This window comes from Antechinus flavipes, chromosome 4 (genome assembly GCF_016432865.1).
Source record: "Antechinus flavipes isolate AdamAnt ecotype Samford, QLD, Australia chromosome 4, AdamAnt_v2, whole genome shotgun sequence".
Taxonomy (NCBI): domain Eukaryota; kingdom Metazoa; phylum Chordata; class Mammalia; order Dasyuromorphia; family Dasyuridae; genus Antechinus; species Antechinus flavipes.
This window is the reverse complement of record NC_067401.1, coordinates 288,409,621-288,423,058: the sequence shown is the minus strand read 5'-3', so window position 1 is coordinate 288,423,058 and position 13,438 is coordinate 288,409,621. Positions and strand designations below refer to the sequence as shown.

The following is a 13,438-nucleotide window of genomic DNA, read 5'->3' as shown; positions in this document are numbered from 1 at the left end:
AAATAGGTGAAATTCACTTATTTTGTTGAATGTCCATCTTCTTCCCTGGAAAAAGATGCTCATTGTGGCTGGGTAAGTTATTTTTGGTTGCATATCGAGTTCCTTAAGCTTTTGGAATATCATATTCCAGGCCTTTTGATCCTTTAATGTGGATGCTGCCAGATCCTGGGTGATCCTTATTGTGGCTCCTCGATACTTGAATTGGGTTTTTCTAGCTGCTTGCAGTATTTTTTCCTTCATCTGAGGGTTCTGGCATTTGGCCACTATATTTCTTGGTGTTTTGATTTTAGGATCCCTTTCAGTAGGTGATCAATGAATTCTTTCAATGTCTATTTTACCCTCTGTTTCTATGACTTCTGGGCAGTTCTCTTTGATAATTTCCTGCAAAATAGTGTCCAGGCTCTTTTTTTCATCATACTTTTCTGGGAGTCCGATGATTCTCAGATTGTCTCTCCTGGATCTGTTTTCCAGGTCTGTTGTCTTCCCCAGAAGGTATTTCACATTCTTTTCCATTGTTTGATTTTTTTGGATTTGCTTGACTGATTCTTCTTGTCTCCTCAAGTCATTCAATTCCATTTGTTCGATTCTGATTTTCAATGAAGTGTTTTCTTCACTCACTTTTTAAAAATCTTTTTCTAATTGTCCCATTGAGTTCTTTTGTTCTGTGGAATTTTTTTCCATTTCGCCAATTTTGTTTTTTAGAGGAGTATTTTCTGTTTCCAGTTCCCCAATCCTATTTTTCAAGGATTTTATTTCTTTATCCACTCTCTCTTTAACTGAGTGGAATGACTTCTCCAGACTCTCTTGCCAAGCCTCCCTCTCCTTTTCCCATTTTTCTTCCAGCTCCCTTGTGAGAGCCTTTTTAATCACTTGTATGAGGTTCATCTGTGCTGAGGAACAGATGATCTCCTCCTTTGGGGATTCACCTGGAGACTGTTTTTAGTCTCCTCAGGATTTAGAGTCTGCTCTCTGTCCGTATAGAAGCTGTCAAGGGTTAAAGTCTTTTTCAATTTTTTGCTCATTTTGTCAGAGAAGAATCAAAGACAAACTAGCAAAGAAAAAGAAGAAAAAACCCTAAATGGAGTCTGCTTTTTTGGGGGGAGGGGCTGGGTGGTGTTACCGAGCTTCCTCTACAGACTGCGGGGGCAGCAGAGAGGCACTAGCAGGACTGTGCTGTGTCTGCGCTCTGAGACTCCGAGAGCGTGCTGAGACACTGTGGGGGAGGGGTGGCCAGGTCCTGAGAGACTCCAGCTGTTCCAGGTTGTATTCTTCAACACCTCCCCTCCCCCCCTTCCACTCTCACCGCCCTTCCCTGGGTTTTTAGCTTCTCTGCTGGGCTGCTGACTTGCTGCCAGAGCAAAGTATCCCATCCTGTAGCAAAGCTCCCCCGCAGAGACGGCTGAGATCACACCCCACCCCCCTCTGGTCTGCTTGGCTGTGAGCTGCTTCCCGTGCTCTCACTGCTGCTGCTGCCCTCAGCCTGCACCGATCTAAAACTGTCCCTGCCCTTGAGCAAAAACAGACATTTCCTGGCGAATTTCAAGGATGGCTTCTCTTGTTAACTGTTTTTTTTCAGTCAAGCATTAATTCAGAGGCTTGTAATGAAATGGATTTTGAGAGAAAACACGGAGTTTACACAGCTGTATGCCTCCTCTCTGCCATCTTGGCCGCACTTGTGTTCCTTTTGTAAAGTGAAGTATTATTGAGATGGGAACCTTAGTCTGATGTGTCCAAAAGCTGAAGATACTTGATGAATTTTTTTACATGGAAATGAAAGTTGTATTATTATGTTTAATATAATTCCAAGAATACCATGAGTTAATCTATTATGGTTTCATTCTTTTTATTCATAGGCATGGAGTGAGACAAAATGTTCCCTTGATTTTTTGGGAGCTGCCTATCTACTTTTAATCAGGCCGTAACCTACATAAGCAACTAAGACATGGAAGGGAAGAAAAATCATCTTTACTTTGAACGAAATCATGTGAACTGATTTTCTTTTAATAGGAGACAGTGGGAGCTAGCTATAATAATGGAAGAGAAAGGTAGTCAGATTTTAAAAGTTCTAAAAAAATAACTTTTAAGTGAATAAAATTTTGAGACTATAAATCACCTTATAACTAAAAAACTATGACTTAAGGGAAAAATTGGAAGCTGAAAAAGATGAGTATTTGGAGAAAGAAAAATAAATAATGGGAATTAGTAATAAAAACTTTCGGAGTAGCAGTAAGATAAAAGAAAACAAAGATGGAGCTTCATGAAGGGATAAAAAGATGATTAAATTAAAGAACATAATCCTCTAGGAAAAAGAGAAGCAGAAGAAGGACTATAGAAACTGAAGATAGATGATATGCTTTTGATGCTAAAGGAGTAAAAAACATTAAATAGGAGATAAGGGTCTAGCATGAAGTGGGAAAGATGTAGCAATCAGAAAAAAATCTAATAAATGGCTTGCTTACTTTTTAGCTTTCCATTTTGAACATTTCAGCACACTTCTTTCTTTTCCCACAATAATCTTCACTGAAAATTGCAATTATTCAATGCAAGTAGAAATGTTATACCTATACTTTGTATCATTAAACCAATCAAAACTTCAGATTTGATGGAGTAAAGACAATTTGCCTTTTTCAGCAGCCAGGATAAAAGTATTCTATTGTCTTTATGTGTGTTATGTAAAGTTAGTGTCTCCCTTCCCCCCCCCCCCATTTGTTCCCAGTAGATGTGCAAAAGACTTAAATCATATTTTGAGTCATCTTCATGAATTTGCTGCCATTTGTTTGTTTTATTTAAGCAATTAAATGGTGAGAATACAACTTAAATTCTGGCTTTTCCTACTAGAGTTAAGAATGGTTCTTACTATAAAGCTTAAAATTCCTCAGTTCTCTTCCTTAGAATTACCATGCCATCTGATAAAGCAAATACTTCCTTAACATAATGTTTCTAGGGGGTGGATAATCTATATGCTGATTTTTTAAAAAATTACCAATTTAAAGAAAAAGACCTTCATTGGGACATTCTTTGCTTCTTATACTAGATGATTTGTTTTCTACCACATTACAGAATCTTTTTTTAAACATAGTACCAAAGACCTGTTGTTTTGAAATATCTACTGAATTATGCCAAAAGTTTTCTCTAGAATTTGAAAAGTAATCGTTGTTAATATTAATCTTATGGTAATCCAATTTCTGTATTTTGTCATCTTGGCCTTTTCAAGAACGGTTTGAATAAAATACATTAGTAGCCTGAGCTTTAGTTTTCTGGACTTAGAGAGGCTTTTTAGAGCAAGAAGGAAATTTAAAATCATTAAGACCACCTTCTCCATTAAAAGGAAGATAAGAGAAAAAGAACAAATTTAAGTTATAGTTACATTGTTAAGAAGTACTGGGGCTGGATCTTGAATTCAGGTTTTAAGACTAAGCCCATTTCTTTTCTGCAATGGGTATTTCAAATGAATGTGAACTTGTTGGCCCTAATTTTATTTAATTGATTGATTTCTTCTTCCCCCCCATATCATAAATGAAGAAAGAGAGCCTTCACTTATCTTTTGTAGAGAGCTTATATCTTTATTTTAGCTCATGCCAGTAGTTGTACTGTAGTGAACCTTTTGGGAATGCCTCAGCTATGAGTTGTAGTCTAGTACAATTAGTACTTGTAAACCAAGCACTCTGGGATCTATTTAACTAGAAGGTATCCTTGAAATTCTTCTCTGTAGAACATAGAGGAATATTTTGGAATCTTATATAATGTCACATTCTAACATAAATTGTTGTTGGTGTTTTATGACGGGAAATAGTTAAATATATTTTATAGTTAAGAATTTCAACATTGCTAAAAGTACTTTCTATATCATAAGTTATTATAATTACATAATTGAAAGGCAGGGAGGTAGAGAGGGATTGTCAAAATTGTTTTTTACCATGACTATTTTATTGTACTGTTCTTTTAGTTCATATGTTGCAAATCAAGTTTAACAACTAGTGTTGAACACTAGTAAGACTACATCTTTACCTATTATTTCTTCTCTCCATCCCCCAATGACAATTCAAGGTCTTCTACATTTTTAAATTCCTAGTTAAAATTTTTCTGTGCACAGTGTTTTCCTTCCAAGTTTCACATAACAGAAACTATCCCAAAGACTCCTTAAAATCAATAATATCTTCTTTCCTATAGCCATTTAATCCACCCAATCCTAATCTGTTCTTTATCCAGAGACATTTTTTTTCTTTTTTTTAGTGTTTTCTACTCAGAAAGGTTAGGATTATGAAAGATTATAAAACCATTGAATTCAATAATATGATTGTGTATTATATAGTTATATAAACTTTATATACTTGTATATATGTATTTTACATGTATTTTTAAAGAACTACTTTATTTTACTTGTTTCCCTCTATACCAGAAGCCCAATGATTAAAAAAAAATGCTCACACTATCTCTCTGTCTCTGTCTCTGTCTCTGTCTCTGTCTCTGTCTCTGTCTCTGTCTCTCTCTCTCTCTCTCTCTTTCTGTCCTTCTCTGTCTTCCTCTTCCTCCCTCTCTCTCCCTACCCCTTCCTCCCTCTAGCTCTCTCCCTGTCCCCCTCCACTTCTCCTCAGTTGTTATTGTAGTCATCATTGTGAACATTCAGTCCTTCTAACAACAATTTTCCTTGTATTTTTCATAGCACTCCAGTTCACGCCTGAGTTACCAAAGCAATGTTCAGGGATCCTCTCAGTCCCAGAGTACCATGGGCTATTCCTCCTCATCTCAGCAGAGCTCCCAGTACCATCCAACTCATCAGGGTCACCGGTACTGAGGAGCCCAGCAGATTCCCCTCAGCATGGAATGAATGAACCAAAAGTCAAAGGCTCTAGCAATATGAAGGTCACAGTGAGAAGAACCAAAAATGCCAACTGTGATACCGATTGAAGATTCTTAAGTTTATGAGAAGAACCTTATGATTGAGTATTTTCCAGTGGACTTATCATCCTTCTTTATTAGCTTAAAGAAGGTCCTTGTGAAGTTTCCCAGCTCCTTTCCCCATGCATGTGTTCCATTGTGGTTACTCTGATAAAACGTCTGATCTAAACCCAGCACTTAACTTTTCTAACCTTCAGTATTGTTTTGAAGGATTCTTGGTGCACCTTTCTCATGCTGTAGCAATTGTCATGATTTAATCTTTTCAAAGCTCTTTAATAGAATTTTAATGTTTTAGATTGGAATTTCAGCTGTATATAGTTTTATACTAAGCATATTGGTTCAGCAACACAGATGAAATGCACCTTTTTAAAGCACTACGTTGTTTTCACAGGATGTTACTGTTTTGCTCATGGATGTCACAAACAGAACATTTTAACTATTCCAGAGTATTTACTGATTGTTTTTATTAGTCTAGTTTTCAGGGAAGGTATGTTAAAGGGAGGGGGGAGTGGAGAACCCACAACAGAAAAACATTCTAGGTCCATACAATTAATATTTTCATGCTAGTGAACTGAATACCAATTAAGGGATTGTGATTGATATGATAATCATCCATAGGGAGCACCATTTTAAGAATCATTGTCGTGTTTCACATGATTTTCAGTAATTAAGTTTTATGGTTTTAATATTTTTCTAGGGCATCCTTTAATATAGCTAAGACCACCTTAGTTAAGGTTTCAGAACTTTGGTGAAATGTTGTCCTCTGGCCATTCACACCAGCAGGCAAGAAAAGCATTTTAACTACCTTAGACTTTGATTAGAAAGGAGTGAATGTTGATTAAAGAGTTCATTACATAACCTTTCAAAGGAAAATTTTTCATGCATATTGTATATAGAGTTGGCTTCTCTAAAGATTTATCCCTCTTTTCAATTTTGGCAGCTTGCATAAATAGCTTAAATAATTAAAGTTAATCAAATAGAAGCTCACAAGCTAATCTTTTAAAATACAAATTTGATGATTCCCATCACTTTGCATTAAATATAAAGTAACTATTTCAAAAGCATGTTAAAACATCTAGATTTTTTCATATTTAAGATAAGTATTATGTATACATAATATTGCTATTGTTGATGCAACTTTCTATTAAGAGGCTTTACATTGCACTGAAATATTTCTTTTGCCCTAGAAGAAAACTTTATGAATGTGCCTAAAATCTATAGGCAGATAATTGTAAGAATATAATAGCTATCATGAATATTCCAGTTACCATAATCCTCAAATCATCATTGTCTAGTTGTAGGAGCGCCTGCTCAAAAGAAAAGTAATGATTTGGGGTAGGTAATTTTTTTTTTTTAGTGTTTATAAAGTAATATAAAAATGGACAACTCTTATCACAGTAGAAGAAAGAAAATATCTGGGTTCTTCAGAGTGCTTTTAACCATGGAAGTGGCTACCAGCCTTATTTCGCAAATTGTTTTCCAGAATTAGAAATAACCTTTATTTATTATGTACAATTTTTTACTATTTGTGAACTCATCTACCTGATTTTGATAATCTAGGTCTAGACTCAAATAAAATAAAACTTTAGAGAGAATCCAATATACATTTTGCACTAATAATGTATTGTTTTGGCTTGCAGAAGGTCTTACTTCTCTCAGCATAAGGTTTATAATTAATAATTAACCATTCATAAAAACTATGAAGACTAATTATAGACCAGGCCACAGGCTGCATTCAAAGAAATTTTTTGTTCTTCATAATTTTTCCCCCTTTCATTCTTTTTGTGAGAAAGCAGCTAAGAGCCGGTGTCTAGTACAGTGCCTTGCACATAGTAGGTATTCAGTAAGTGCATGTTGAATTAAATCATTATAGTCATGCCAACATTATAAGTTTATCATATACACTAAATCACAATATAAAACTGTCAGTTAAGTAATTATTGAGCACATACTATGTGCCTAGTGTTGGACTAGATACCCTTTAAAATGCAGAACCCTGGTCCAGGTCCTAAAGGGGCTTATATTCTAGTTGGGGAAATAAAACTAAGGTGTCCTTTGTGGTGAAGAGTTCCACATCTTGTAGATGATTGCCTTATAGATAGGCTATGGCAAGATCATTAGGTGTTAATAAACCCATTAAAGATGGGTTCTTATTTCAGTTTCTGATCCTGTAAGCAAGCAGTGTTCTATTAGAGAGGTTTCACTGTGAATCCAACTTCAGAAGAGAGAAAGCACCAAAGTAAATGCAATGAAAGCAAATTAAATTTTATTTGGGATGCTAATAAAAGTCTCAATATACTCTATTTGGCCCAAGCTAAACTAAGTGCTTTAGGAATTTAGAAGGAAAGTATTCCTGTTCTAAAGGAGAGATTACTTTTTTGGGGGGTGGTGGTAGTGTGGTGGTGATAAGAATAGGTGGAGAGAGAGACAAAGAAAAAGCAAAAGAAAAGGCCAAAATGTCATGCTCTTTAGTGCTTGAGACATTTGCAGACATTTCACAGTACTATGTATGCCATGAGTTTTATAGACTGGTATTGAATTTTATTAGAGCCTATTAGTTTTTGGCATTAGGATTTTTTGGTTTGGTCAGCACACTCATTCTCACCTTGTTTTAGAACAATTTTACTTTTGTTTTAATTTATTTTATTTCACTTCAAAGGGGAGAATTTGAAAACATTGCATTTTTACATTTCAATTTTCCTATACCCAAATGAACATAACTTCATCTGAAATAAGAGAAATATTTTTTTCTGTATGCTCAAAGGTAGAGTATATGGTGACCCCCAAACCAGGGTATTTAAAATTAAAACAGGAAATGAAGTAAAAATAGTCATTGTTTTTTGGCATGTTTGCTGCCATTACTATTGCAAATCATCTTAGAACAGCTTTCTCTCTGGTTTTTACAGTGAGATGAATGTATATCTAGAAGAAAGGTGTTCTAGAATTTTAAGGTATATAAGAGTAAAGATTAGACTTCCTCATGTCAGGGCTGATATAATGAGGTTGGAATTACCTTTATAAAAAGATAAATAATGCAGTAACTTGCAAAGACCAAGGACTAGTAAGTATATTTTTGTATCTTGTGTGATTTTTGAAAAAATACTTAGTACTTGGAATTTTGGCTTTCTGCATAGCTTCTCTTTGCTCTCACAAAAGCATTTCACATTTTGCAGTTAAACATAGGAAGTAACATTTGCTTATTTATTTGTTTATGGCCTGGTTCCTTTAGTAAAACAACAGATCACTCCCTATAATGATGTGATTCTGTTGAAGGGATTAAAAAAAAAAAGACAGAAAGGGGAATCAGATAAGCCACTTTGTCTACTTTGAGTAAGTGTATGTAGCAAAAAACTATACAATGAAGGAAAAATTTTATGAAAATTGCAAATCCTGCCTGCACTATATCTGCAATACTGTCTTCTTGATGGGTGAAGATTCAGAAATAGCATTCAGAAAAAGAGTCTCGAAGTATTCAAATACATGTAACATTTTATATAAAACATAGCAGCTTAGGTTCCCTTTATAAACTTCAGGAATGGTCCACAAATATCATTAAGCAAAGATAATTGTTATAGGATTAAAAAAAAAATAATGTATTGTACATAAGGCCATACATACTCTTTTATGATATCACTACAAAGGAGTGATATGTATTACTATATGGAAAAAAAAATCCTTAATGCACTGTTATCTCTTAAATATTTAGTAAATTAATACTATTTAATTTTTTTAAAAGATCTGTCTGTGTAGACACTAAAAGTATTACACAAAATGTGGACTGAAGATGTCCTTTTTAATAGCAATTTAAATAACTTTTTATATATGTCATGTAGTATATACTTTCCAAATTGCTCTAGTTTGTATTTTCCCAATGTTTCCTATTTGTGAAAGTGTGCCTGTCTGTTTCCTCTTTCAATAATAACATGCACGCATTCTTCATTTTCTAATTATTACATGGAGTACTATATATGCTTTTCATGCTGCCGCAAAGGTTTGCTACCCTACTCATGTGGTAGCCAGACAGCTGTGCCCCTTCTGATAGGGTGCAGGAAGAACCGCTTGCTTACTTTCGAGTTAAGAGTTTACTGCATTTGAGTTGTCTTGACATCATTCTCGAAATGACTGTTGAAACTAAAATGAGTTAATTACATTTATTTTATATTCTTGGTTGTAATAAAATTTAATTGACTTTGTTTCTGTGTGAATTTTTAAAATCTGAAATAATATACATTTATAATAATAATAGAAAAGGAACTGGAGATGGGATCAGTGTACTTGTAAGATTATAAAGATTACACTGGGATTGCAGAGGGTGTAAATGGTCTCCCACAGAGCAGCAATCTGTAATTTTGTTTAGGATGTTTATAACATCACAAAACCACAGAAATCAAACTTGCAAAACCTCAAGGATAAAATTAGAGGTTTTTTAAGTGTTCTTAGGAAAATGTCATTTTTAAAATATATGAAAACAAAGCTATTTTCAAGAGAAAAACAAAAACAGACAAAAAGGCCTCTTCACTAGGAATTTTCTCCCATTTTATGTATTCTATTTTTTACAGGATTTGCATTTTGTGACTAAGCAAGTTAATCTTACAAATTTTTTTTGTTAAAAGATATTGCTACCTGATGAAGTAAACCAAAAGTACAAAATCAGTAAGTATGACATTTCTACTTCCATTTTACTGATTTTCTTAAGTCTGGGCTGTTGTTTGACTAGTTGGAATATGGTCTTAATGAATATTCAACACTGTGTTAATTTTATTTGATTTCTTACTTAAGGAAGTTTGAAATTACAGGCTGAGCCTCTTCTCTACTCACTTGGGCAAAAGTTCATGAGTGGTTAAGCACTTCTCACTGCTATTGCAAAAAATTCTGATGACAACAGGCCATTAGCACTATACTACTTTATGAATGCACTGAAAGCATATTATCATATTTCCTATAACTTGCTGTGCAAATTTTGTGGGAAGAAATGAGCCTTACTTTGGTGGAGGGAACAATTAAACTAGCTATATTCTCTCTCTCTTTTTTTTTTTTTTTCAAAATGAATCTTGTCATTAATTTATTGAATTACACACAACGTATCCCTTTGAAAATTTGGTATAACATTAAAAGTTTAAATTAACTTTGACAATATTATCATTTTCCTTTTCTTTCTATGACTACCCTTGAGCACTAACTATTCTTCCAGCTATTTAAATTCTTTTATTTCTTTTTATTTTTTATTTTTTAATAACTTTTTATTGATAGAACTCATGCCAGGGTAATTTTTTACAACATTATCCCTTGCATTCACTTCTGTTCTGATTTTTCCCCTCCCTACCTTCACCCCCTCCCCCAGATGGCAAGCAATCCTTTACATGTTGAATAGGTTACAGTATATCCTGGATACAATATACGTGTGCAGAACCGAACAGTTTTCTTGTTGTACAGGGAGAATTGAATTCAAAAGGTATAAATAATCTGGGAAGAAAAACAAAAATGCAAGCAGTTTATATTCATCTCCCAGTGTTCTTTCTTTGGGTGTAGCTGCTTCTGCCCATCTTTGATCAATTGAAACTGAATTAGCTTTCTTTATTGAAGAGATCCACTTCCATCAGAATACATCCTCAAACAGTATCATTGTTGAGGTATATAATGATCTCCTGGTTCTGCTCATTTCACATAGCATCAGTTCATGTAAGTCTCGCCAGTTCTCTCTTAAACTAGCTATACTCTCATTTGCTTTTTTCAAAATGGATACCTTCAATACAAAATAAATTTTAGTTAAGTGAATTCCATTTTTCTGTCAGCTTAAAACATAGGATTGCCAATATCTTTCTCAAAAGAAAAAAAATTGTTTTCCTATAATGTTCAGGTTAGCTTTTTGGAGGTCCTCCAGAAGGACCTTGGTCTCAGCAGTGTAGACACCATAAGAATGGTCAAGAATATCTGGATTCTTTATTCTGGCCCAGTCTTGATCTTAGTGCAGTAAGTATGAGAGCCACCTGGAGGTTGGTCAAAGATAGAAGGTCCCATTTCCAGTCCTTCTCAGCCTTTATACTTATTGTAATTACATCTTTACAGCATACTGAATATGTGTGAACTTGGAGAACCATTACATCACCATACTAAGTACTAAGTATATATGTGAATTAGAGAAAGAACCATTATCATCAATTCCACTGAGTTAACACCTTGTTTCAAGTTTACTCTACACTTTTCCAACACAATTAAGTAGCACCTAATTAATACTAACTTTCTTTTTCATTCACATAATTGGAAAATGAAGCAAAATTATTAGAAGCTGCTAATGCACCCTAGAAATCATATCTTTTCAGCTACCTAGTAATAATTTAGTAATATTTTTTTTTATTCTGAAGAATTTTCTGCTTTCAGCACATGATAGTACATATCATTCCATATAATTCATTCATTTGTTTAGGCAAAAGGCAATACAATTTAGGGGAAAGAGGAAATATATGGTAGTTTATGACTAACTGTAAATGGACTTAATAAATATTCAGAGAAAAGACAGTTTCTAAAAGGTTTGTGTAGACATCTGTTAGTATCATGTCAAATTACATGTATTCATATCATTTCTTGTTCATTGAGTTTATTCGTGAGGATATGATTTGTCCTGGCTTTGTGACTTGAACTTGTTGAAGGCAGCTAGGTAATTTTTCATCTCCTCATTTACTCCTTAGTAATTATTTTTGTTCAGTCTTTCCCAGTCTAAAGACCATTGTTCTTGAAAAATTAGACAAAACAGAAGCAAGTTGAATAGTGCTTTTTTCCTGTCAGCCTTTGCTTTTAATTCCATTTTTTTCAAGCGGGATGTCCCTCCTTTGATCTTGCTCTTGGTAAAAAACTTAATTCTAAAAACTCTTTTCAGTGTCTTTTAGTATTCATTGTCAACTACAACTAATTCTGAGTTTTAATATTCCAGATATATTTTAGTCCTCAGTTCTGCACATTTCCATTTGCCATCCATGTTGTTTTTGTTTTGTTTTCATCTATGTTGATCATTGCATTCCTTGGGCATCATCTTTAATCTTTTTAGACAAGCCTCCTTTTATTCATCATCAGAATTGTTTTTGTTTATGTGGTGATAATATTGTTCACATCATTTATATAAAATTTTAGGCCCAGGAATAATGATGATGAAGATGATTACAATGACAATTAATAGTAACTAACAAAGGCTTTAAACTTTGTAAAAAATTGTACATATATTACTCATTTGAGCTTTATAACCATTCTGACATTGAGCATTATTATTATTATCTCTGTTCTATAGGTGAAGAAACCAAGACTTAAAGACTTACACAAGGTCACACAACTAATAAATGTTTGAGGCAAGTTTGAAGTTCTGGTTATTCCTAACGTTAGGTCTAGCTCTCTATTAACTATACCACCAACCTGCTTTTCTCTCAATCCTTTGAAATCTTCTCCCCAGAATCTAGGGTGGGCTTTTCCATTCATATTTTACTTTAACTCCATGGTTATTTTCTACCAGATCCTTGTCACTTCTACATTATTAGTCAGAATTAGATTCAAAATTACTATTCATAATTATATCTTCAACCTTTTGAAGAAGTGAAGTAATGATCATAACGGCAAATCATGAGTTTATTGGCTGCTTGATTTACAGTAGGTAAAAGCTTTAGCAGATAATCTAAAGCCCCTATTACTTTCTCCATGCCAGATTTTTGATATTTCAAGACCTTCTCTTGACCCAGTCAGAAACACAGCTGAGTGAGTGTGTATATAGAAAAGGGATCTATTTTGTTCAGTTGTTTTTCAGCCATGTCTGTCTCTTCATGACCCCATTTGGGATTTTCTTGACAAAGATGATGGATGATTTGTCATTTCCTTCTCTGGGAAACAGAGGCGAACAGGGCAAAGTGACTTGCCCACAATCACACCGTTAGTACACGTTTGAGGCAAGATTTGAACTCAAGAAGGTGAGTCTTCTTGACTTCAGGCCTGGTGCTTTATCTACTGTGCCCCTTTAACTATCCTGGAATTTTTAACTTAAAACTAAATAAAATGAATACATAGAACAAAAAGAGAACTATATATAAATCCACAAGTCTCCAAGTGGCTTTTTAGCTTTGCTAAGTAATAAGTCTCCAGGGAAAGAAATTTTTCTTAGCCCTTATTATAGCAACAAAGTTTCTGGCAAATAATTCATCTTTCCTGTATCTGGCACAGAAATTCAAATCCCATTCTTAGATACTATCTTTTTAATCAGTGATTAATTCTGCTCCTCTTTTCTAAAACTTTTGTAGACAGCCATAAAACACTAGAAGGCTTTTCTCTCTCCCTTACTGATAAGTGCCTAAACTTTTTTCTTTCTTATATTTTTCTTCATATGTATTCCATACTTTTAAAATATTTATTCTGTATGTAATCATCTATGCATGTATTTCCTTTCCTGATACAATACAAGCATTCTGAGGAGCAGAAACTTTGGTTTTTTTGTTTTTTTATAATCCAACAACTTTCCATAGTGCCTGGCATATAGAAGACATTTAATAAATTTTTGATTGATTAA

General features: G+C 34.0%; 1 protein-coding gene across 3 annotated transcripts in view; it reads left to right on the top strand.

Moving 5' to 3' along the window:
- CDK19 (cyclin dependent kinase 19) overlaps nt 1-9,092 on the top strand; it is a 228,641-nt gene extending 219,549 nt beyond the window's left edge. For all 3 annotated transcript variants that reach the window (XM_051997541.1, XM_051997540.1, XM_051997542.1), the window contains one exon: nt 4,664-9,092. In XM_051997541.1, the coding sequence (XP_051853501.1) occupies nt 4,664-4,795 (132 nt within the window). In that variant the 3' untranslated portion in view covers nt 4,796-9,092. The remainder of the gene's footprint in view (nt 1-4,663) is intronic.
- Nucleotides 9,093-13,438: the final 4,346 nt, after the last annotated feature.